This window comes from Triturus cristatus, chromosome 3_2 (genome assembly GCF_964204655.1).
Source record: "Triturus cristatus chromosome 3_2, aTriCri1.1, whole genome shotgun sequence".
Taxonomy (NCBI): Eukaryota; Metazoa; Chordata; class Amphibia; order Caudata; family Salamandridae; genus Triturus; species Triturus cristatus.
In genome coordinates, this window is record NC_140584.1 from 576,562,872 (window position 1) to 576,586,448 (window position 23,577).

General features: G+C 46.0%; 1 protein-coding gene across 3 annotated transcripts in view; it reads left to right on the plus strand.

The window, feature by feature from the left end:
- Positions 1 to 23,577, plus strand: part of PPT1 (palmitoyl-protein thioesterase 1) — a 142,076-nt gene that overhangs the window by 18,624 nt on the left and 99,875 nt on the right. For all 3 annotated transcript variants that reach the window (XM_085648329.1, XM_085648327.1, XM_085648328.1), the window contains exons 2-4: positions 5,579 to 5,688; positions 5,881 to 6,008; positions 21,757 to 21,827. In XM_085648329.1, the coding sequence (XP_085504455.1) occupies positions 5,605 to 5,688; positions 5,881 to 6,008; positions 21,757 to 21,827 (283 nt within the window). In that variant the 5' untranslated portion in view covers positions 5,579 to 5,604. The remainder of the gene's footprint in view (positions 1 to 5,578; positions 5,689 to 5,880; positions 6,009 to 21,756; positions 21,828 to 23,577) is intronic.

Here is a 23,577-nt window from a genome sequence, read left to right on the forward strand (position 1 = left end):
ATGAAAACGGCAAAGCCCGTTGCTGCACTGCATGGACTGTGAAGTCCATGCCATGCAGGAAAGAGAGTGCATGCACACAGTGGCACACCATGTGCCCCCCTGCATGCATTCCATGGGCCATGAGGTACCAGGGACCCTGTAGGGCCCCCTTGTTTCCTCACCACCACCACCCTAACAACTGCAGTATTACAAAGTGCAAAGTTTTGCTCATGTGTTATGCCCATACCCTGCGCTGACATCCGTGTATGTGTGTTTGTTGAGTGCATGTGATGACTGCTAGCAGAACTCCATTTTGGTCACAAATGTATGTATGCTTGTATGGTGGAAGGCAGTGGGATCAGTTTTGAACATGGTAACATGGCACAAGATTGAGGTGTTAATACAGCCTCCCCAGACAGCGCGAGTGGCTGCCTTCAGTCCTAAGCTGGAAGGTGTACCCACAGACACTAAAGAGGGAGCAATTGAGAGATGGCTACCTTCAGAAATTCAATATGACCTTTATAGGAAGGGGTTGCCGATTAGTCCTTCCTGAGCACTGCCATTTTGGTAATGATTGGGGAAAGTTAGCAGAATCCGTTGCTAGAAGGAGAGAAGTTTCTAGGCAGGGCTTAGGCCGTTTGCCCCCCTTGAGTGGCCTATCCTGGGCGGTTGACAACAGCCTGATGTAGAGATTGACACTTATTGTACTCATGTTATGGGTACTTCTGCATCATCACTACCTACTGTGGGAGACATCTGTGAGAAGTTGGCCTGGTATATGATGTCCACTAATTAAAGTGGGCACCTTGCACCAGTTCAAACTACCCTTATGATGTATGAGGTCAAAGATAACCTTTAGAAAGCTATCCTAGTGGTAGCTGTGGAGAGCAGCCTTCAGGCTTAATCTTGAAGGAATGTAAAGCAGCTTGTTTTACCAGAATATCACCCCCTGAATGATTAAATGAAGGAGAACCACACTGTGGTTATATAAAAAAATATGTATTTATTAATATAACACTTTCTACTATTCTCTACATGAGGATAGAACACAAAGCACACAATACGAGATCAATAGAACAGTTGTAAGTAGCACAATACACAGTGGGCTCCAGGGGGAGACCAAATCATATACTAAAATAGTGGTATACCAATCACGACTTGAGTCAAAACAAGGTCTGGAGCACGTAGAATTACTGGGACCCCAAAGAACCACCCAAGGTGTGTCGACAGGGACCCCACGGAGGACGAGAGCAGTGTGCTAACACCACGCGGGCTCCTTACAATTCTATGGGGAAGTCGCAGTTGCAATTTTAAAGTTTAAGGACCCTTCTAGGAGGGTTTTGAGCAAACCCTTTGGAACTTAAGGGGTTAGAGAGCCACCCCATCTGTGGATACCGTAGTACCCGAGTTACCTATCCAAGGGGAGCCGGGTGCATAGGTCTGGAATGGTGTTAGAAACCGCTGTCGTTCTCAATGGAGGGCTGTGAAGAAGTACTGCTGCTGTGAAGGTGAAATGGGACCGGAGGAATCCAAGCCTGGATTCTGGAAGGAAGGAACCTGAAAGCAGAGGGGACAGAGCCTGGGTCACTTCAGAGTGACCAGGGGCTCGGTAGACGAATGCCCACCGATGTCGGGTGCTTCAGGTGTGAAGAAGGGAGGCTTGACTCTACAGCCACGAGGACTAGGAGATGTTGAGGATGACCAGGAGACGTATGCGGGCTGTCCCATGAAGGATGTTGAGTGCTGAGGGGTGGGTGTCCGGCGGGAGCACCAACAAGCCTTGGCAAAGCAACCCACACAGCAAGGTCAAGCACGTCCAGGGGACTCACCAAGCAGTGGGGACTCGGGGCACATCTGGAACAACCAGGGAAGCCCAACAGAAATCAAGTTGACCCTCAGGAGGACCCACTGGCCAAAGGACCAGGAGTCGCGAGGGGACCTCGAGCAAGATTGCCAAGTACCAGCCCACAGGACACTGTGCGAGGAGGCTGGATTTCTTTAGTGCAAATACTGCTCAGGGTCAGACTTCACGGAGTCCAAAGCACAAGCTTGGGAATTGCCAACAAGCCTATGCAACTGCAAACAGATGCAGTGCATAGGGGTTCGGGTTATGCCGTCCCCACGAGGGATACTGGCCTCAAACTTGCTGAGAGGGCAGATCAACCTCAGGGACCTTCAACACCCACCTCCTGTGTTGCTGAAATCTTCGGAGTCCTCAGGAGCAGCAGACCGCTCAGTTGCGTTGAGGTGTCTGCTATGGCAGGGGACTGACTCCTTCACTCCAAGGGAGGTTGTTCAGCTGTCCTTAGTGCACCATTGGTCCTGCACAGAGCCTGTATGGAGCAAGGGCACAGACAAAGCTTCGGACGGAAAGGGGGACGAAGTCAAGCCCAGTCGAGGTCCAGCGAAGTCCAGAGTGTCCAGATGGTCGAAAGTCAGGGGTTTCTTCTTGTAGAATATTGTCTACGTAAAAATCGAAATTCTTACAGCCAGGTAAGCCCTTTTGTACCTACGGGAGAGGGTTGGACAGATTCAGGGGACCCTCCTATGGGAGGGGCAGGACAGAGGGGAGGTTACTCCCATGTCCTTTGTCCAGTTTCGCGCCAGAGCAGGAGCCAATGTCTCCCAGAACTGGTTTGAGCTGGACTAAGCACAGGGACACCAAATGTGCCCCAGGTGCAGACTTTCAGGCACTCTCAGAGTGCACCTACCCAGCCCCAATACACTAAATCCTGTCTGGGAGGTGGTCACACCTCACTGTGACAGGATGCCTATTGTGCTGCCTTCCTCTGTTCGAGCTTGGTTCAGCAGCAGGAGGGCAGAAATATGTGTCTGGTCGGCAGCATCCATTTTGTGCTGTCCGGGTCGAGAAAGCTGGCACCAGATAGTCCAGTGACCCCACGAAGCTCCCTTCAAAAGGGTGAATCATACCTCCCACACCCAGTAGCGGCTCCTGGAGGGAGTGCTGTGGGGCGGGGGAGGGTCAGTGTGGGGGGTAGTAAACTCCGGCATACGGCCAAACCGAGGTAAGTGCCTAAATAAATAAAACAAATTACATTGCACATGCTGCAACGCCAAATGGCGATGCAGCATGCGCATTGTCATATGTTTTATTTATTTAGGTACTTACCTCGGTTCGGCTGTATGCTGGAGTTTACTACCCCTTCCACCCTGCCCCTTGCCCTGCCCCACCGTCCGCAGCACTCCCTACAGGAGCCGCTACTGCCCACACCGGTTACCTGGAGGTATGATTCCAAGGTGTTTGATACACGATATGTTTCAATGCAGCCGTTTTTGAGGTAGCGTTTACCGCAAGGTTATAATGCACCTATTCCTATATGTCCGGCTGAGTCACAGACAACCCAGGAGAATGGTCTCCAAAGGCTGCAGAGAGGCTCTGCTCATGCAGGGGCACCCTCCTATAAAACCCAGTACCCTGCATTCAGGATTGATAAGGCCTGCTATAGGTGTGACTTATACGTTTTACGTGTAGTGACCAATAGATATAGTGAACCTATATCTAAAGTAAGTGGTGCAAGCACTAGCTTACACAGGTTGCAGTAGCAGAACTGTAGTTCCATTTTGCATGGCCTCTCATGGCTGGCATAATACATGCTTCAGCCCATGGGAGGCCTCTGGGGTACCTATGTCCTGGGTACATGGGTACCATATACTAGGGACTTGTAGGGGTACCCCAGTATCCAATCTGTAGTGTACCCAAGTACATTTATGTCAGTTTAAAGGAGAAAGCAGATAGACTGTGGTCCTGATTAGCAGGATCCCAGTCAGGCTAGTCAAAAACAGTGCAACATCAAGCAAAAAGCGGGTTAACCACAAGAAGCAGATCCTACTTTCCTACAACATCATCTTACACAAATAATTGTCTGCACTGAAGAAAGGGAAGTTATGAGAATGAAACCCCCTAAACTACCAAATCGGTTCCTGAACTTTAGATATTGGATCCACATCCTCTGTATGAAAATTCTATTTAAAAGTGAGGCTAAACCTTCCCTCTTGGTTCTAGCCTGCACACTTCTGGGACAATCTCAGAGGAAGACTGGGATCTTATGTTGACTCTTTGTTCGCTGTACACAGGGGCTGCATCTCAGCTATCTGACCAGAGGGAACTGATTCCATATCACAAGTGCTGAAGCCGTGTGTCATTCGGCTAGGATCTGCATCCGACACCGGCTGACATGAAGAGAAGGAGTCGCAGTGATGAGCCCCGGTGACTGAGAGCATGACTGCTCGCTCCGTGCAAAGACAAATTGCACAACCGTGATTGGATGATCCGAACGCACACTAATGATCTTCTAACACAAACGCCCAGGAAAAATTGATTGTGGATTGGCTAAAGAGAGCTGCTTGGTGGGACTTTGAGTAACATCTGAAACCTGTATATTAGAACTGCCTAGTCAAGTTTACGGATTGACCTATGGGTCACAGACTACAGGAAAGCTGCTCCACCTTAGCTAAAGTGAGCCTGGAACTTTGCTTAAGCAAGACCTTTCTGTTTTACTGTGTAGTGAATAGTTTAGGTCCTCTGGGGTAGAGCTACTTCTTCTTAATATGCTGTATTACGTTTTTGTGTGATTAAAGTGCTTCTCTTTTCTAAATGAAATGCACTTAGCTGGACATTTATTATGGCTATTATGTGATCGCCGAGTTAACAGTTTCCCACACTACCTCCTTGAGGTACCTTTGACTGCTCGCTTCCACTACCTTGCGAATCAAGTACTGGAATGATGTAGTTGCCCCAGTTTACCACTCTCTAATAGGATGGGACCCAGGACATCAGTGGAAAACCACCCCAACCACCATGGTTTGGGCCCGGCAACACCTTGTGCTCTGTCACCCAGTGAATTAGTTCAGACAAGTATGTAATGTATAATTCCCAAAATAATTTGGTTTAATAGATTATATGATGCTCCATATGCCATGTTAGTGCCCAATTAGATATTGAACGGCAAAAATGGATTGTCTCTTGGCTCACTCAAGTGAACAGTGCTGGGGCATTTTTCCTGCAATCAAAGTCAGAACATTCTGAATTTTAATGTTTATCTCCCAATACAATAAAGTATTAATTGGATCCAATTATAAATGTAAACAATTATATACACATTTTAATGATCTTGTCACATAATCAAATTCTTGTCATCATTTGGATGTGTGGTTATCTTGCTCAGTCTTTCGATGACTTGGCAGACCGCTTAATGCCACAACAGTGGCTCAATTCTGCTTACAAATGTGTTAATAGCTCATGTCTAGTACTAATCTTACCAGAGAACAGTGCTGTAGTGAAACAACTCTGGGTCTTATGTAGTTGGCTGAACGGGATGATCACAAACTTGGCTGATATCCCGTCCACCTTATTGCAAGTGCCATAGGCTATATTACATTTGAAATACAGCAGACAAGTTAGCTACCTTGTTTGTGATGGAATATCCCATCTGCCATTCTATAAGTAAGGCCCTCATCTCCGGTTTATTCACACTGTCAAACTGCTTCTTAGTTTCCTGATGCTAATAGGACTACTTTGCATGCAGAGGGTGCCATAGAAATTAATACTTCTGTGTTATTTTGTCTTACCTTCCGGAAGGAGATAGTTGCTGCAACCCCTTGAGCATGGGCTTAATTAAGAAAATGGTAGAAGAGAAGATCCCGGGCATTTATGTCTTATCTTTGGAAATTGGAAAGAACGTGGCAGAGGTAAATTGAGTGGTTCTGAATGCAATGAGTGTGGGATAGATGTACAATAAACAAGTGTGGGGTAGATATACATTGAACAATCAGTTCTTCAATCCCCATCGCCAAGGTATTGTGCCTGTGGAGAGGTCTATTGAGGCTGCAGGCATGCTGAGTTTGTTCCACTCTAACCTGCTTTTATTTCCTTTTCTCAAGGACACGGAAAACAGCTTCTTTCTGAATGTGAACAAGCAAGTAGCCCAGGTGTGCGAGCAGCTGGCGAAGGATCCCAACTTGCAGCAAGGCTACAATGCCATGGGCTTCTCGCAGGGAGGACAGTTCCTGTAAGAGCCAGTATGGCAGGCACCTCCTTTATTTTTTTTTATTTATTTTTTTACTTCTAGGGAGCAAAGCAGATGGGAAAGGGGCCTTTGCAGTTGGATTTTGGATGAGCCTGCTAATATTTTAATCCAGGGATTATGATTTAAATGGGCTGCAGGAAAGGCAAAATTAGAATTGAAGTTTGTTGATTCAAGGTTGGGTACTGTACTGATAGTTGGGGGAGGTTATGGTGTAAGACTGGTATCTAGTATTGTATTGTATTTACCTTTGTGTAGCACTTCATACCTACGGCGAGGTTTATATCCATGTCAATAGATGGGTAGCACAGTAATACATCAGTTGTGCTTGGTTGGTAAAGGTTGGATTTATATTGTGGCCTACGTGGAACATTTTTTGTTGTGTTTCACAAGCAGAGGTGTGTTTTTATTGCCAGAATCGCTTGTGCTTGTAGATAGCTATCATTGTGTATGTTGTAAGACTGTGGTTTAATAAAGTGGTGTGTTTGGAAAGTATTTTGTTTTCATGCATTGTGAATAGAGACCTGCACTTATTATGTTATAGTGATCTGGTAGCTGTGCGTGGAGTGGGGTGAAGCTGTTTGAGCGTTAGCTCTGCATCTATGGATGTCTATCATCTTTGTGTGGCTTATTGATTCTGTTTTGTGTTTTGATGTGGGTATGGGCTTGAGGTATCTGTTGGGAAATAACAAGGTCTTCATCACCTTTCTTTTGCATAAGGCTTACTGCTGAATTGTGGTGATTGTTTTTTAGTTTGAAAGTATGAGTGAATGTCAGGTGTATAACTTGCAAACGATTGTGTCTAGAGTGCTACATTCTGTCTGTTGGATGGGGGGGGTAAAGTGGTTGTGTGGTTTAAAGCTAGGCTTCTGTTGGCAGAAGTGTTGATATGGGCTTAACAAACTCTAGGCCAAGTCTACTGGCAAATTGGGCTGCAGCAACCCTGTACAAGAGATGAACGTTTGCTATAAAAATCCTTACTCTCTGTTTTGTGCAGGGAGAGGGGACACTTCCTTTGTTGGAACTGTGTGGTGTACAAATTAAAAAATCACAGAAACTGTAGTAATCAAAACACTACAAGGGAATACAAATATTCAGAATACATATAGTTTTATAGTTGCCCTTAAAATATATGTGAAAAGAAGTGGTAGAGGGGACATAAATTGGTACAAAAAAGGGACGTGGCCATAAGTACCTACAAGGAGATACATGACATGTCACAAATAGTGTGACAGTGTTGTCTTCTATGCAGTTGGGCTGTTGTAACATGTTTTAGGGTGGTCACCATCTTGGAATGGAAAACTCTCTGTATCGTTGCATTTATGTTTATGGTTCATAAAGCCCATAGCTACCCAACAAGGTCTTTCAAGTGCTAATGCAGTACCACACACACCCATAAACACTTTCCTAAAACAGACATATTTTGAGCTTTTTCCTGAGAAGAACTTCTCTAGTGCTCACATGAAGCCGATTCAGTAGGGAATTTTAGAGTTTGGAGATCAGGTGGTTGAATGATCAACCTTCAACTCTGGGACCGGTTTCGGGGTATTACCCCTCATCAGCCAGGATAGCTTGAATCCAGTGGCACAGTGAGCAAGGGACCCATGTCTAGGCTTATCCTTGGCCATTTAGGGCAAACATAGCAAACACAACAAGCTGATGGACGCAGTGCTGAAACTTTTCAACCACTCGCCCCCATTCACAGATCTGGGTTTAATCTATTGTTCTTTTGCTCATCATGCCACCCCAGTTTGGACCCAGCCATATGCAAATCAGTCGCTACCCTGTTCCTCGTGGGAACAGTCCAGCCCGAACTGCTAGGCAAGGTCCTACCTGGACCAGAAACAAGCATCCTGGGACAGGTTTCGGGGTATTAACCCTCATCAGCCAGGCTAGCTTGAATACAGTGGCACCGTGATCAAGGGACCCACATCTGGGCATACCCATGGCCATTTAGGGCGAACATAGCAAACACAACAAGCTGATGGACGCAGTGCTGAAACTTTTCAACCACTCCTCCCTAGTCACGATCTGGGTTTAATCCATTGTTCTTTTGCTCACTAAGCAACCCCAGTTTGGACCCAGCCATATGTAAATCAGTCTTGACCCTGTTCCTCATGGGAACAGTCCAGCTCGAACTGCCAGGCAAGGTCCTACCTGCACCAGAAACAAGCATCCTGGGACCAATTTCGGGGTATTAACCCTCATCAGCCAGGCTAGCTTGAATACAGTGGCACCATGAGCAAGGGACCCACGTCTGGGCATACCCTTGGCCACTTAGGTCGAACATAGCAAACACAAGATGATGGGTGTAGTGCTGAAACCTTTAAACCACTAACCCCCTGTCACAGATCTGGGTTTAATCCATCATTCTTTTGCTCACTAGTAAACCTCAGTTTGGACCTAGCCATATGTAAATCCGTCATGACCCTGTTCCTCATGGGAACAGTCCAACCCGAACTGCCAGGCCAGGTCAGCCAGAATCAAGCATCCTGGGACCGGTTTCGGGGTATTACCCCCTCATCAGCCAGCCTAGCTCAAATCCAGTGGCACAGTGAGCAAGGGACCCACATCTTGCAGTGCTTAATTTGTAAAAAAATAAGTGGCAGGGCTCTTCTCAGAAGCCCACTGCAGCCTACACCATCCATTGCCAGCGCTGCCAATGACAGTACCGTCATAACACCTAACCATCGCACTCCTACAAGTGTGATAATTCAGATTATTTCAGGCAACACAAAGTTATATTAATGGTGTGAGACTGGTATTATTTATTTTCAATGCAAATTGACTTAAAAAGCACTGTTGATGTGCTCTTTTCAAAATTAAACAAACAGCCCCACCATGTGGTGGACTGTCACTAGAGCCGGTGTTAACAATTAAGTGCTGGTGCCGATTACTGAAAACCACTGGCTCAAATTAAGCACTGACATCTGGGCATACCCAGGACCACTTAGGGCGAACATAGCAAACACAACAGGATGATGGACGGAGTGCTGAAACTTTTCAACCACTCACCCTCTGTCACTGATCTGGGTTTAATCCATCATTCCTGTTCTCATTCTGCCACCCCAGTTTAAACACAGCCATATGCAAATCAGTCATGACCCTGGTACTCATGGAAACAGTCCAGCCCGAACTGCCAGGCCAGGCCCTCCCTGGACCAGAAACAAGCATCCTGGGACCGGTTTCGGGGTATTACCCCTCATCAGCCAGGCTTTGAATGTTTGACATTGTTCAACATTCTGTCCATCAATTATTCTTTTTTGTTCTTTATTAAATCTGGGCAGAATTCCTAAGCTAGATATTGTTGACGAAGGGCCCTAGCTGGCACATGTGGCCGAATTATGCCCCTAAGAAAGCTAGGACCGGTGTTTGAGGCAATACATAATGCCTTCACTCGCTACTTGTTGAGAAGCCACATAAAACTTTCTATACTTCAGAGAGTGAGGGCAAGTCCTCTCTATGTATCCCGCAAGACTGTCAAAGGCTGCTGGGAAGTGTGGAGCCACATCACTGGCGAGGAAGAGGGCATTCAGTGGCTTCCTTATCTGAATAGTATCATGTTAACCACATACGTACTGCAGACGTTGTGCCACTTTTGTTCGGAACGGGAAATCAGCATGCCAGCTTTCACTGTTTTCTACAGGTATCATAAGGGAATTGTCATTTGACTTCATCACTGCACCTATGATTCTGTTTATTTTTGTATTCTGTGACTGCATTGGCACAGCCATTATATAGAGAGGGAATCACTGTCCTCTGTCATGAGTTGCCACCACACTTATGTTCTTTTGTTCCAAAAGGTAATTGGGCTCTTCAAGTAGAAACACCTAGTAGCATTGCTACTTTATCTCAGTTTCCTATGAGATGTCAGAAGCACATGGCCTTTCTTTATCATACCAACCTTAGTTTTTCTCCTTCCTCATAGGGACTGTGACTAGCAACAAAACGACCCAGAAATGAGGTCCCATTCAGATTAATGCATTCCTTTGCTGGGAGGAGAAACAGACTCGTAAAAAGTATGCGAGAAGAACAGAAAGATCATATTACTCATCTGTTCTTCTGCAAAGCATCCTTATTCTTTGCACCTAACAACAACAAAACAGTGCATTTGAGGCCTTGCATTGATCAGACATATCACAGATTCTGTTTGTTGAGTCAAGGTCTTCATTAAACTTGATTCGTGAGGGGGGTATCACCTGTTTCTCATTAAAGAAGCCGATACATAAGGAATTGCATTCTGGGTACCTTTTCAGGATTTGGATGCACAATTATGCCCTCTTGGTTGTGTAATGCCCCTGTATATGGAATAGTGTGGACCTGACAGACAGTGAATGATATAAAAAAGGTCTTCCCCCCCAACCACGTACTATAGCCTCATTGTTTTCTAGGGTTTTCCAAATTTCACCAGGTTTGTGGCCAATTATTGCTGTTATCATGTGCAATAACTGGGCAACTGAACAAGAGCTTTTAAGAATGGGTTCCAGTTGAAAGAGCTTTCATAACTGTGCCATTTTTACAGCATCCCAATATCCAGTGAACGCTTATGAAAGAAACAGATGCATCAGACAGAGAAGGGGGTCTGCTACTTAAAAAATAAGCAGTTGTTCGTCTAGAAACTCTTGTTTTTTTGCAGTCCCCGAGATTAAGACAATCTGAAAGCGACAGAGAGAACCATTTGGACATACCACCTTAAGCTTCCAGTGATATTTGGGTGAGGGCTGCCCACCAGGGCTTGGCCATGCCCCCACTCCAGTGTACACGCAACAGTCTATCTCTGCCTGGCAATCCCACTAGACTCCAGTTTTTTAAACATATTGGCGTGGGGCTGCCCGCCAGGGCATGGCCATGCTCCCACCCTCAACAAGACTTTCTGCCCCCGAGGGTGCAGATGGGGTGATTACCCCAAATTCGCCCTCCTACCCCTAAGCAGGCAGAAAACCCACTATACACAGACTATATATTTTTTATAATAAACATAGGGGTGGAGGCTGCCCACCATGGGCATGGCCATACCCCACACTAGAAAGGGCATAGCCGGTCTTTCTGCCCTCCTGGGTGGCGGATGTGGGAAATTACCCCCATTGTGCCCCCAGAAAGTTACTTGACACCAGGTAAAAAACATAGTGGTGAGGGCTACCCACTATAAGCATGGCGATGCCCTGCACCCCCCCCCCCCCCAAAAAGCGCTCAACCGTTTTTATGCGTCCATTGGAGGTTGATGGGGGCAATTACCCCCAATCTGCTTCCCCCAGGGGGCAGAAAGTCCACTAGACACGAGGGACTGCATTTATGCAGTATTGCTTTGGGGGGGGGGGGGGTTCTCTTGGGCATGGGCCTATGCTCTCCCCACCCTAGGGCCCAATAGATGTTTGCCCCCCCTCCCCTGGATGGTAGATAGGGGTATTTATTCCCAATCCTCCCTCCTCTGAAGAGGGCAGAAAGCACAGTAAGCACCAGGGATTTCAAAATGGCACCTAAATAAACAAAAGGAGGTGGTAGCCTACCTTGGCATCGAGCCATGCCCCTCCCCAGGAGGGGTAATAGCATCTTTCTGTTGCCACCCAACCTTCACAGGGCAGATAGGATGTTTGTCCCAGGTGGGGAGGGTGACTCAAAACTGTCCCCTGGGGTGAGGGGTGTAGAGTGCCCATTAGACCACAGGCAATTTGCATTTGGGGAAAAGAGAGGTGCGCAAGCTATGCACTCTGGCATTGGTCACACTTCCACCCCACAGTGAACAAACCAGTTCATCGGCCTCCACGAGGGCAGAGAAGGAGTTTGACCCTGGGAGCAGAAGGCCCAGTTAATGACAATCTTAAACAAGCATTGGCATAGCCAATAGGTCTCGCCTTTGGGACCTTATAAGTGTTTAGCCATGCAACAGTTGCATAACTAAATACTTATAAGGTCCCAAAAGCGAGACCTATTGGCTATGCAAAGCGGCCGTGCGGCCCAGTGCGAAAGTTAAAGTGATCGCGATCGGGATCACGATCAAACATCAAAGTGGCTGTGCAGCCGCAAAAGTAAAAGTAATTGCGGTAAAGTGCGGCGCGCGCGCCCGCACACATGCACTGTAGCTCTAGGCTGGCCTGGTAGCACTTTTTGGAGCCCTCTCAATAAGTCTCGCCAGACCAGCGCATGCGCTGGGTCAGGCGAGACCTAAAAAAATTATATTAATGGGATAGGTCTGACCCATCCTGATATCAGGCCCCACCGTCACCCCTAAAGCCTCAACAGCCTTTCTACTCTCCTGGGAACTATAACATCCCATCCCACAGGCAAGAGAGAGGACATTTGAGTCTGTGAGTGTCGTTTTTCCATATAGGCCAGGAGATTGGGGCTAAATTCTAATATTTTCCCACTTGCCATGGTAAATGGCTGAACTTTTTGGGCTTAGGTTAGCCGCCAATGGAGAACTACCAGACCCAGCAAATTCGGAAAACTAGACATTGAGGGGAGTCCAGGGACGGGTGCTCTACATGGATCCCATGAAGGTTTCTTACCCACAATGCCCTACAAACCTCAAACTTTGCCTAAAATCACACATTTGTCTTGCATTTCTGTGATGACCTGCTACCACTCACTGTTACCACACTTAACTGATAAAAACGCTGCACCACTTGTGTGGCTGGGCCTAGTGCCCACAACAGGAACGGATCATACCAAGGTCAATGGGAACTCTTACGCGGAGACTCCTATTGATCTCAGTTTAATCAGTTCTTATCACGGGCACTAGGCCCAACCACACAAGTGTTGCAGTGTGTTTATTGGCATGAGTGGGGCAATACTGGGAAGTATACAACACAGAAATGCAAGGAAAATGCTTGATTTCAGGCAAAGTTTGCAGGGTATTGTGGTAAGAAAACCTTGTGGATTCACACAAGGCACACCACCCTGGAATCCTCTGTTTGTCTACTTCTTAAAAATGTCTATAGTTGGCAGATTTCCATGGGTGGCAGCCGAGCCCCTTGCCAGATCACGCAACTACCCCCATTACAGATCTCTCCTCATAGCACTTTAGGGCCTTTTTTTGTCAAAGTCTCTGTGCCCACCCACGCAAGTGAGGTACCATTTTTATTGAGAGACTTGGGGAAATGCTGTATGGTAGGAAATGTGTGACAACCTGCAGATTCCAGAAGATTTCCTCACAGAAATTACCGATTTGGATTTCAGTGCATTTATGCCTTCCAAATGTAAGCCAGTGTGAATAGAGAAGACATTTTGAAAAATACCCTCTAAATCATGGGTACTCATAGTACGGCCAGTGGCCCGGCAAGCCTTCCTTGGCGGCCCGCGTACCTTGCAGACATCGTACCTGTGCTTTTTTTAAATTTTATTTTTTAAAGAGTGTCAGCAAACACCGCCGGTTGCAGCAGCGCGGATCTATGGGGGCCGGGCAATTCTTTTAAAGACCATTCACTTGTTAATGAGACTTTGTTGTATTTCACCTCTTCTTGGCGCCCCTGCATCTCCCCTCTGATTGCTTGAAGATGCAGGGGCGCTAAGAAGAGGTGCAATACAACAAAGCCTCATTAACAAGTGAATGGTCTTTTAAAGACCTGTGAAGTACTCTGGTGCGGCTGTGTGTGTGCCCGGGAAGCAGTCTCAGCCCGGGGTGTCACACGCGGGTGAGGTGAAAAAAGGGTGACGCGGACAGCAGGGTGTGAGAGCAGCGGGTGAGGTGACAGAGGGCAGCAGGGAGTGAGAATAGTGGGTGAGGTGAAAGAGGGAGGCAGACGGAGGGAGGCAGACGGAGGGAGGGAGGGAGACGGAGGGAGGGAGATGGGGAGACAGACCGCGGGAGACAGAGGGAGGAGGGTGACCGACAGAGGGAGGGAGACAGATAGAGGGAGGGAGACAGATAGAGGGAGGGAGACCGAGGCAGAGGGAAGGAGAGAGAGAGGGAGACAAGCAGAGGGAGGGAGACAGAGACAGACAGGGAGAGAGACAGAGAGAGGGAGACAGAGAGAGGGAGACAGAGAGAGGGAGACTGAGAGAGGGAGACTGAGAGAGAGAGAGAGAGACAAGCAGAGTGAGTGAGACCGAGACAGACAGAGGGAGGGAGACACAGAGAGAGAGGGAGACAAGCAGAGTGAGTGAGAAAGAGGGAGAGAGAGCGAGAGAGAGAGAGAGAGAGAGAGTGATAGAGAGGGAGGGAGACAGAGAGAGGGAGGGAGAGATAGAGAGAAGGAGGGAGAGATAGAGGGAGGGAGACAGAGCGAGAGAGAGAGATAGATAAATAGAGAGAGAGATGTGTGTATGCTGGGTCTGTTGGCTTAGTGGACGAAGGCGTCCGCTGCAGGGGCCTGTGTTCAACCTCATGGGCATAGTTGTTTTTTTTGCTCTAGCCCTGCCCCTTCAGCCTACTGCCCCCACCCGCACCGGTGCGGCCCTCGGCCATAAACCACACTGTAAATTTGGCCCCCGAGAGAAAGTTTGTGAGTACCCATGCTCTAAATCGTACGCTAGTATGGGCACACACAAATTCAGAGATGTACAACTAACCACTGCTCCTAAACTCCTTACCTTGTGTATATTTCAGAAATACATAAGTTTCCTTGATACCCATTTTTCACTTCACATATTTCACCATTTGAGTTGGTCTATACTTGGTACACAATAAAAAACCATTGTAAGGTGCAGCTTAGTTGTTGGCTCTGGATAACTTGGGTTCTTGGGGAACCTACAAACCCTATATATCCTTGCAACCAGAAAGGTCTAGTGGACGTAATACTATATTGGTATTGTAAATCGGCCATTGTGACAAAAAGTTACAGATGAAAACGTCACAAATGGCACTTTTTTTCCCTTCTATTTTCAGTATTTTTTTATTTCAACAGTTCGTTACTTTGGGAAAACCTCGAGGGATCTACACATATGACTCCTTGCTGAATTCAGAATGTTGTCTACCATCCAGTAATATATAGCTTTTCTGGATCACTGATGGGTTGCACACTGGTTTCCACTGCAAACTGGAACTAGCTTATGAGCACATAAAATAGGAAAAATGGGCTACTTCTTTGAAAAATACCAAAAATGTGTTTTTTTTTTTTAATGCAGCTCTGCATGTTCCTGAAAGCTGGGAAGATGGTGACTTTAGCTCTGCAAGCTGTTTGTTGATGCCATGTGTAGGCGATAAAACCAGACACTTTTATCCTGAGCCCTTTTTCCTATTTTATCCCAAAATCTCACACTTTTGCTATATTTTACCTATTTTCTCCATCCCCTCCGGGGAAATCTAAAAACTCTGGGTACTTTTAGAACCCCCAGGTGTAAGAAAGTGCCCTCTTTTTGCACGGTTGCCCCCACTTTTTGCTAAACTGCTGATGTACTTTGATGAATGTGCCCTGGGTTCCTGCCAAACGGGTACCTAGGGCCTATGTTCTTTTCCTAAACTGCATTGAAAACAAAAAACAGTTGGCACTCTGTGGTCACAGGTCAGTCCCTTGTAAATGGTACCCCAGGTACCAAGGGCACTGTGGCCTGGGAAGGCATCTAAGGGCTGCAGCACTTGTTGTGCCACCCTTGGGGGGCGGGGGGGGAAGAGACACACACACACACACACACACACCCCTCCTCCCTCCTCCCTTTTTTATGCAGGCTGCATGTTTTGGTGCAGAACAAAGTGAAGAATCGACATGGCACACATCCCTGTGGGCCATGCTTACAGCCTACTATCCTGGCATAGGTCGGCCACCCCTCTAGCTGGGTGTACTATACCAGTGGTGAGGGTACAGGTGCATGAGCCCTGTACCCCTACAGTGTCTAAGCCAATTCTTAGACAAGTGCAGTAATGCCATTGATAGTATACGGTAATTGGATTTTGTCATTACGAATTCCACAGCACCATAATGGCTTTACTGAAAACTGGGAAGTTTCTCAGCACATTAAACCCACACTTATGTCAGTGTGAGATTTAATGAAAAATGCACTCAGAGGGCATCTTAGATGCCATGCCCCCTGAAAAACGACTTCACACTAGTGTCCAGGCTGAGTGGCTGCTCGCCAGCTGTCAACACCAGACATGTTTCTGGACCCCTGGGTCGAGAGCCACCTGCTCTCGGGCATCTGAAACAATGCACATCCTGGGACGAGGTGCCAAGCCTCCTCCCCCAGGATGGGTAGGGTCCACAAAGGGGAAGCTTCAAAGGCCTTTGTGAGTTTCCCCAGGCCTTTTGCTGCTTCCAGCAACTGGCCCTCACCGGTTCTGACCCCCACTTTGAGTGGGAGAATCGGCGGGAAAACCAAGTGAGGAAGGGAGGTGTGCTCACCTTTGCCAACCCCACGCCTCAGGTGGTGGAGGCGAGGTGAAGCACAACTCTCAGTCTCCGCCATCTTGCAGATGGGCGGGACCCAGCCAACCAGAGTGAGGCATATGCTGCCTCCCAATTGAGGATTGCATAATAGGGGGTGTACCCACCCCAAGTAAGGGGCCCATTGGTCCCAACCTTTACCTACCTGTAACGCCCCTAAATCTAGTATTTAGGGGCAACGCTGAACCTTGCCTCCTCAGACAAGAACCGACCAAGAAGAAGAGAAGAAGAAGCACCGTGCTGAAACTAAGAAGAGGAGGACGCCCACTGACTTGGTCCCAGCCCTACTGGCCTGTCGCCACCTCGAACCTGCTCCTTCGGAATCCCGGTCGGTCCTGCAGCCAGCAACCTCAAGAACCCTGAGGACCTGCCCTGTCTTCCACAAGAAAGACTTTGTCTCCTGTGAGCACCGGATTTGCTCACCCACAGACTCTGGCTCTGGACAGAGCCACAAGTCTGCACCCGATGCCCACGGCCCGAGTTCGAGTGGCCCAACACCACGAGGAGGTCTCCCCGGCGTTCCTAACCTGGTATCTGGTGATCTCTGACCTGCCTCGAATCTCCGAGTGAAACCTGCAGCCTCTTTCTGGAGGATCCCCCGACCGCGACCGGAGCTAGTAAGGAAAACCCGATTCCTAAGGACACCCCTGCACCCGAAGCCCCATTGCCTTGGTGGCCCAAACGACGGTGTCCCCGCATCTCGAGGCATCTCACCTTACCTCTTCATCCGGTGGTCACCTCCAGAAGATCTTCGTCCCCGAGCCTGCAGTCTTTGTTGCAACCGGAGAATCCCCATTGAAATCAACAGGGCACCCAACGCCAAACCAGCACCCTGCACCCAGCCGCTTCTGCGCCGCTGTGGGTGTACTTTTGGGGCTAACTCGTATCCCCCTTTGCCCTGAGCCTAACACCAGGAGCTTTGCTCCCACAACCTTGTGGCCTGCTCGTGAGCAGCCACCAACTGGAGGCCTCCTATCCCCCATTGGATAACATTGGGCCTCAGCACTCTGCATCCACTGCTAATGCCGCTGAAGGTGTTTCAAGGTTGCATTCTAGACCCTGGGGAACCTTGGTTCTAACCCCAGAATACCAACTCCCACAAACTTGTACTTACCTGTAAACTGATATCTCAATTTCCTTCCATAGGATTGCCTTGACTGCTTTTTTGAAAAATTATTCTAAGTGTGGAGTTTGTTTGTATGGAACAGTGACACAACTGCAAATGTACTAAAAGTGTTATACTTATCTTTTGTCTAGGTGATGTCTCAGTGTGATATCTAGGCATATCGCACTGATTAGCAAACGTAATCCAATATGTAACGCACAAAGTCATTTACAAAGTAACAGAAAAGTAATTTTGAAACAGTAACAGCATTTGAACCAGAATTCAATTGTACAATATAGCATAAGATTTCGCAAAGCATTTATTTCACTTACCTGCACCAGGCTTGGCTTGATTCTAGAAATAAAATAACTTAATATTTTTCAGTCTTTGAGTGTGTGACATAATTTCTTGCCTGTGTGTATACAACACATTCTTAACACTACCCTCTGATAAAGCCTTAGTGCTCGCCCACACTACCACAAATAGAGAGTAAGGTGCTACCTCTGCCTACCTTTGGGGTTCCACTAGACTCTGTGCACACTATACCTCATTTTGGTATAGTATATACAGAGCCAGCTTCCTACACCAGGACATTGGGAAAAAAAGAACACAAATTTGGCATGGATACCTTGTGAAGAAAAAAAAGGTTATGGTGCCCTACGTGCAAACTACTCCAAACAGCCAAAAAAGGCTCAGCACTGGGGCGGTGGGGGCAATGGTGAAGGTCCAGCAGTTAAGGGGTTAACATTCCTCTTCCCTGCCGTTGGTTTCTGCTTGCTGTCTACATGCCCAGTGTGTTTGCTCTACTTTTCTCCTGGCAGCTACTCTCCTCTGATGCAGAGTGTCTGCAAAACACTGGGGTGCCGGATGGCTCTTCTTCCCTGCTGCCAGGCCACTACTGCTGTTAGGCGGGTCTGTTGACTTCTTGTGTTGTAATCACATGTTGCCAGAGCCAGTGGGTGTGGCTTGTAAATCACAATGCTACTAAGACCTTTTGGGTTGCCAGTGCTTGTTCTTTCTTGCAGATGGTGTTTTATCAGTAGCATCATATCAATTAGCTTCAAGTGATATGAAGACCGTAAGGCCCTACTCCATTTTGAGCAGAATGAGACTCAATTTTCTATATTTTTGCAGATTTGTCATGCCTGCCTTAGATATAGATGTTGTCTGTCTTATTAGAACATGTGAAAGTGTCAGATCACTCAGGTGATGACATCCATAAGATGCAACATCAGTATGGGGCGAGTGCATTATTATCTCTATTTCAAGGTCAGCCAAGAACAATAGCCAAAATAATGTAGTCTGAATTCACATGTTTTTACTTTGTTTGTTTAAAAGAGTGCATCTAAGATTAGCATTTTGATGCACATAGGTTAAGTTGGACATTCCTAAAGTTATTTCTGAAAATTCCTATCTCTGATAAAATACAGTATAAAAGGGCTGTCACTTGACTACTTGGGAGGAGAGGTCCTTTGCCCCAGATTATCGCACAAGATACTGCCAGAGAAGATCTTGATTACCAGATATTCTGTGGCATTGCGCACTCTACTGAAAGCTCATATCGAGTCAAGTCCGGGGGAAGAGGAGCTGATGCAACGTGTTTACCTTTCTGACTTTTTACAACTACATAGCTTTGCTGTAAGCAGGTATGCAGTATGCTGATTCTCCCTAAGAAACGCTAGATCCAAGTTATACTACTCCATGCTTTCCTAGTGTAGCGCATAGTAGTAATTTTAAGGGTGTTAGGTTTTTTTAGGAATTTTAACTATGCTAGAAATGTTCATTTTATTCTTGTTGTCCGCAACATTAACTTGCGCTATTTTAAAGATTTTCTTTGTGGTTATTTTAGATGTACTAAGCAACAAAATGGGACTGTTGAAATAAAACACTTTATAGTTAAAGTCTTTTTTTTCTTAATGCAGCTTGTGTGAATGGTATTGGGGAGAACACAATAGGTTTTCTCCCAATCACAACAGCATCCCTGGATCCCTGTTTAAGGCTGCTAGTTACCCAGAATCATTGGCTCCACTTCAACTATGTATTGGGTGGGGCTCTGCAAGGCTGCAATATCCTGTTTTTCACATCCAAGTGTTGGTGCATTGAACTAAGTTCACTTGTGTCCCCTGTAGATGCGAAAACAACATTTGTAGAGCTAAGTTAAAGTCTTGGTTTACGCAACACAAGAAAAGCATTATCTCATCTTTTAATTCCTAGTTTAGCCCATGCCCAAAGTGTGTCATCTCAGTGAGTTCTACCTTGGTTGTCTATGAGGCACTTTTATTAAAATCCAGCACTTAGTAAAAGACCTTGTTTCCCAGCTGAATGTTGCACCGTGCTTCTTCAGCTTTAACCTTCACATATTGTCAGGAAAACATTTGTTTTAAGGCTGTTTTGTAAGATGTCAAAGTTGTTTAGAAGAATTGTAAATATCTACAAATCCGGTACAATAGAGACTTCCAAAATGCAATCCCCTTGATACCAGATTTTAGATTTAGAGTCTGCAAACCAGGCTGAACTAAAAGCAAAATAGACAACTAGGGCATTGAGTCTTTTTTATTTTGAGGGGTCTTTGTGAATGTGGGGATTTCCCAAATCTGTTGTGTGAAGATCAGTATTCATCTTGCTAGCCAGTGCTTGACATAGACCAGCTTTTGCTTTTTGACACTGATTTGAGACCAGTCCCTATGTGGGGTTTCTGGTGTACCTCTCAAACGAGGATTTTGGGCTTTGCAGTCTGCAAAGAGCTAGTCTCCATGTTTGCTTGTGTACTTCGTCCCTTTTTTTAAAGCTCCAAAGGGAGGCAACCACTTTGTGTCTCCAGGAATTTATAGCAGGAAAAACTGCAATTTATTGCAGGAAAAACCGGAATAAGCCAAATGCATCACTTCACCCCCCAATAATATTATCTTAGTAGGATTTTCATGTCGATTGTATTTGCTGGTGCTAAGGAGTGCTGCTTGCAAGAGAGCTGAACAAAACCAAAATGAGACCGTGGCAAACAAGCAGGTTCAGAAACCAAAAGAAGGGATTAAAATAGTAGCAATGGGGGCATGGAAATGCTGAAAAAAATGGATCCAAAGCATTGCAATGCTCAAATTACTAAGGCTTGGCTTTGGGTACCTTCAGAAGGTTTTATACATGCTGAAAATGAGATGCCCGTGTTGTCCGCCATATTCTGACATGTTGCTGCGAGTGTGTTTTCATATTGGAATGGGGCAGTCTAATCTAATACTGCTTGAAACTAAAAGCTGTATTACATACTGTTAAGTAGAATATGGCCACAATATGCACCGGCAGAGTACACATCCAAACTGACAGGCTTCTCCCAATCTGTCTGCTCTCCATCTCCATACAATCAAGAGAGTGACAGCCAAAATATGCCTGTACCAACCGACAGAGGTCTATAAAAATACATCTGCCCTCTGCACTGCTCAGATGTGGAAAAAGAGGCTCCGGGACCAATTATAGTCACCACCACTTTCTTGTGCCCAAGACCTGAGACACAGTCTACAACTATAGTGGTGCTGTAAAGCTGAAGTCATGCATAGCTCTGCTTATATGGTGTGTATGTATCCCTGCAGTCTGCAACGATCAGGCATCAAAATAAAAAAGAACCTGGGAAGTTGACACCCGGAACGTGATATCTCAATAAAGTGCATAATGAGCACTTCATGGTGCAGATGACAGAGTGTAAGAAATACATGTTGAGCCTGCAGGTTTGAACTTACGACTGGCTGTGTGGGTGTATGGTAAATTTGTGTGTAAGAGTAGCTGCCAGTGGGATACAGCATTCCACTGGTGGTAAGATGGGAAGTGACCTTTTATGTGGTAGGCTCTTGCATTCTAAGGTATGATGTTGGGGTGTAATACTCTAAGCAAAGGGGAGGGCTTGCTGGAGCCAATATGCAAGACAAATGTTCTGGTAAGGGGCTGAGTAGAATGTAAGGCTGACTGCCAGGTGGCTGTATTTTATGTTGGAAGATTGTCAGAGAAGAGATGTAATGGAGTGGGAGACTAGCACTCCGTGGTCTGGGGGAGGTAAGTGAGTTGGCCTAGAAGCAGAGTGGCAATTGTAAGTAAGACTGTTGTAGTGTAGAGTATAGAATATTATTACCAAATGCCTTGATGCTTCTAGGGTACCTAAAAAGCTGTGATTTGTAAATGGGAACTTATGGGCTGGAAAAAGTGAGTCTAAGTTACATTCGGCCATATGGTAGCTCAAGTGTTGGACCTTTTTAAAGTAATTGTGTTGCACTGGGAATTTAACACTCCTATTTTGATCTCACTCACATGTAACTTCGTTTTCTTCTAGGAGAGCTGTAGCTCAGAAGTGCCCATCTCCTCCAATGTTCAACTTGATATCGATTGGAGGACAGCACCAAGGTAATTCAATAGTAGCTTTGCTTATTCCTGCCCCTGCATAAGAGTCTGAATTCTCTGTGCACCAATAGCATGGCTTACTTGTGCTAGTGTAGGATAATGAGATCACTTGGACAACCGACCACTCAAGTGATAAAAGACCCAATGATGATGCTACGCACTTAAACAACAGAGCTGAGAATCAAGATATAACACACTGTATGCTTAATGTGAATGAGGGTCTTCACCATACAAGAACCCTGGACCCTGGTAAGAACAGGATCTGTGATTCATTCCCCTTTAATTTTTGACTATATCTAATGGAAGCAGAATGAATCTCTGCTTCTTCCTTCCTCCTTTGATTAATCGATTACTTGTACTGTAGTCAGAAATTAGTATGGCCAGAGCTGTTTCGTCCAAACCTAGTTTGTTTAGATCTCTGCTCAATAATTAAATTGTGATTGGACTTAGCTGCTACTACAATTTTTTGCTGTGAGAGCTCAGCATATCATTAACTAAAGTGCAGTTAGATTTCTTGAATAGTAATCGTAAAGTGCAGTCAGAGCCCTGACAATGTCAATTATTTATTTGCATCTTATATAGCACCATCACTAAGTATGTCACTTCGATGACCAGAAATATCATTCATTAGGTATTTTTTGGTGGCACACCTAGTCTTGTTGGATGATTCTTAGGTGGTGAAGCTGGAGAGAAGAGAGACTACCCGAATAATGTGATTTCAGATTTGTTCTTGGTTGCCCTGGGTATTGATTACAACTGACAACCGGTGTGGCCCTTTCACTCGTCCAGAGCGAGGGTTAGTAATGATAAAAAATGTTCCTAGTTACATATTGCTCAGAATTATGTATGAGCTCAGTGCAGGTAATGAGACCAGTCTCCTGCACTAACTACAGTTGATTTGGTCAGAACAGTTAAGGTGTGGTTTGAGACCTGGGTCTGTAGTGTGTGGTGAACATTGTGGGCAAGGTGTTACAAAGTGGGTAGAGCTCTATGGTGAGTACAGTATGGTCAAAGCTCTAGATCAGCAGGTGGCTCACCAGACCATTTCTGGAGGATCGCATAAGAGCAATAAATAAAGATGCCTTAACATTTTGCATTTATCTTCTCACATTTGCTGTGCTTTAAAGACAGAGGTCAAATGTCCGTCTGAGTCTTGGACAAGTTGCAGCTTATTCCTTTAACATGGGGATAGGTGTTTATTTTTGTTTCTCAGACTGCAAAGTGAGAGGAGTTTTTTTAAAACAAACTATGTGACAATCTTGCTGAAGTGCATGCAATGTGAAAGGAATGGAAGTAGGATGTCATTTTTTGTAACACACACCAAAATGTAATACTTTGAAATGAATTGCACACATATTTTAGTCTATATCAGCAGTTAGAAAAGCCAAAATGAGGCACTTCAGGATTTTTCGAATTTGCTAAAATCACTGGTATCAGCATGAAGATTTCTCAGAAGCCTTGTGATTTTAGTGAGCAGATGTCACATGCCAGCACCCCACTGTGAAAAGTGTTCCAGTTTCAGTGTAGTTAGGAGTCTAGCACTTTTATGGGCAGGTGAATATCTTGGCCACAGTCTGATAAAGTCATATCAAAGGGCGTGGTCAAGGTTGTGGCATTTACAAGCCATTGCAGTTAGAGAGGAACACAAAAAAATGTAAAGAGTATATTGTTGCATTTTGAAAGCATGTCTACTATTAATTTTAAAAGTGCCCCCGCATCCCATGTCTGTTTAAGCTAGGCGGATTGCCAAACT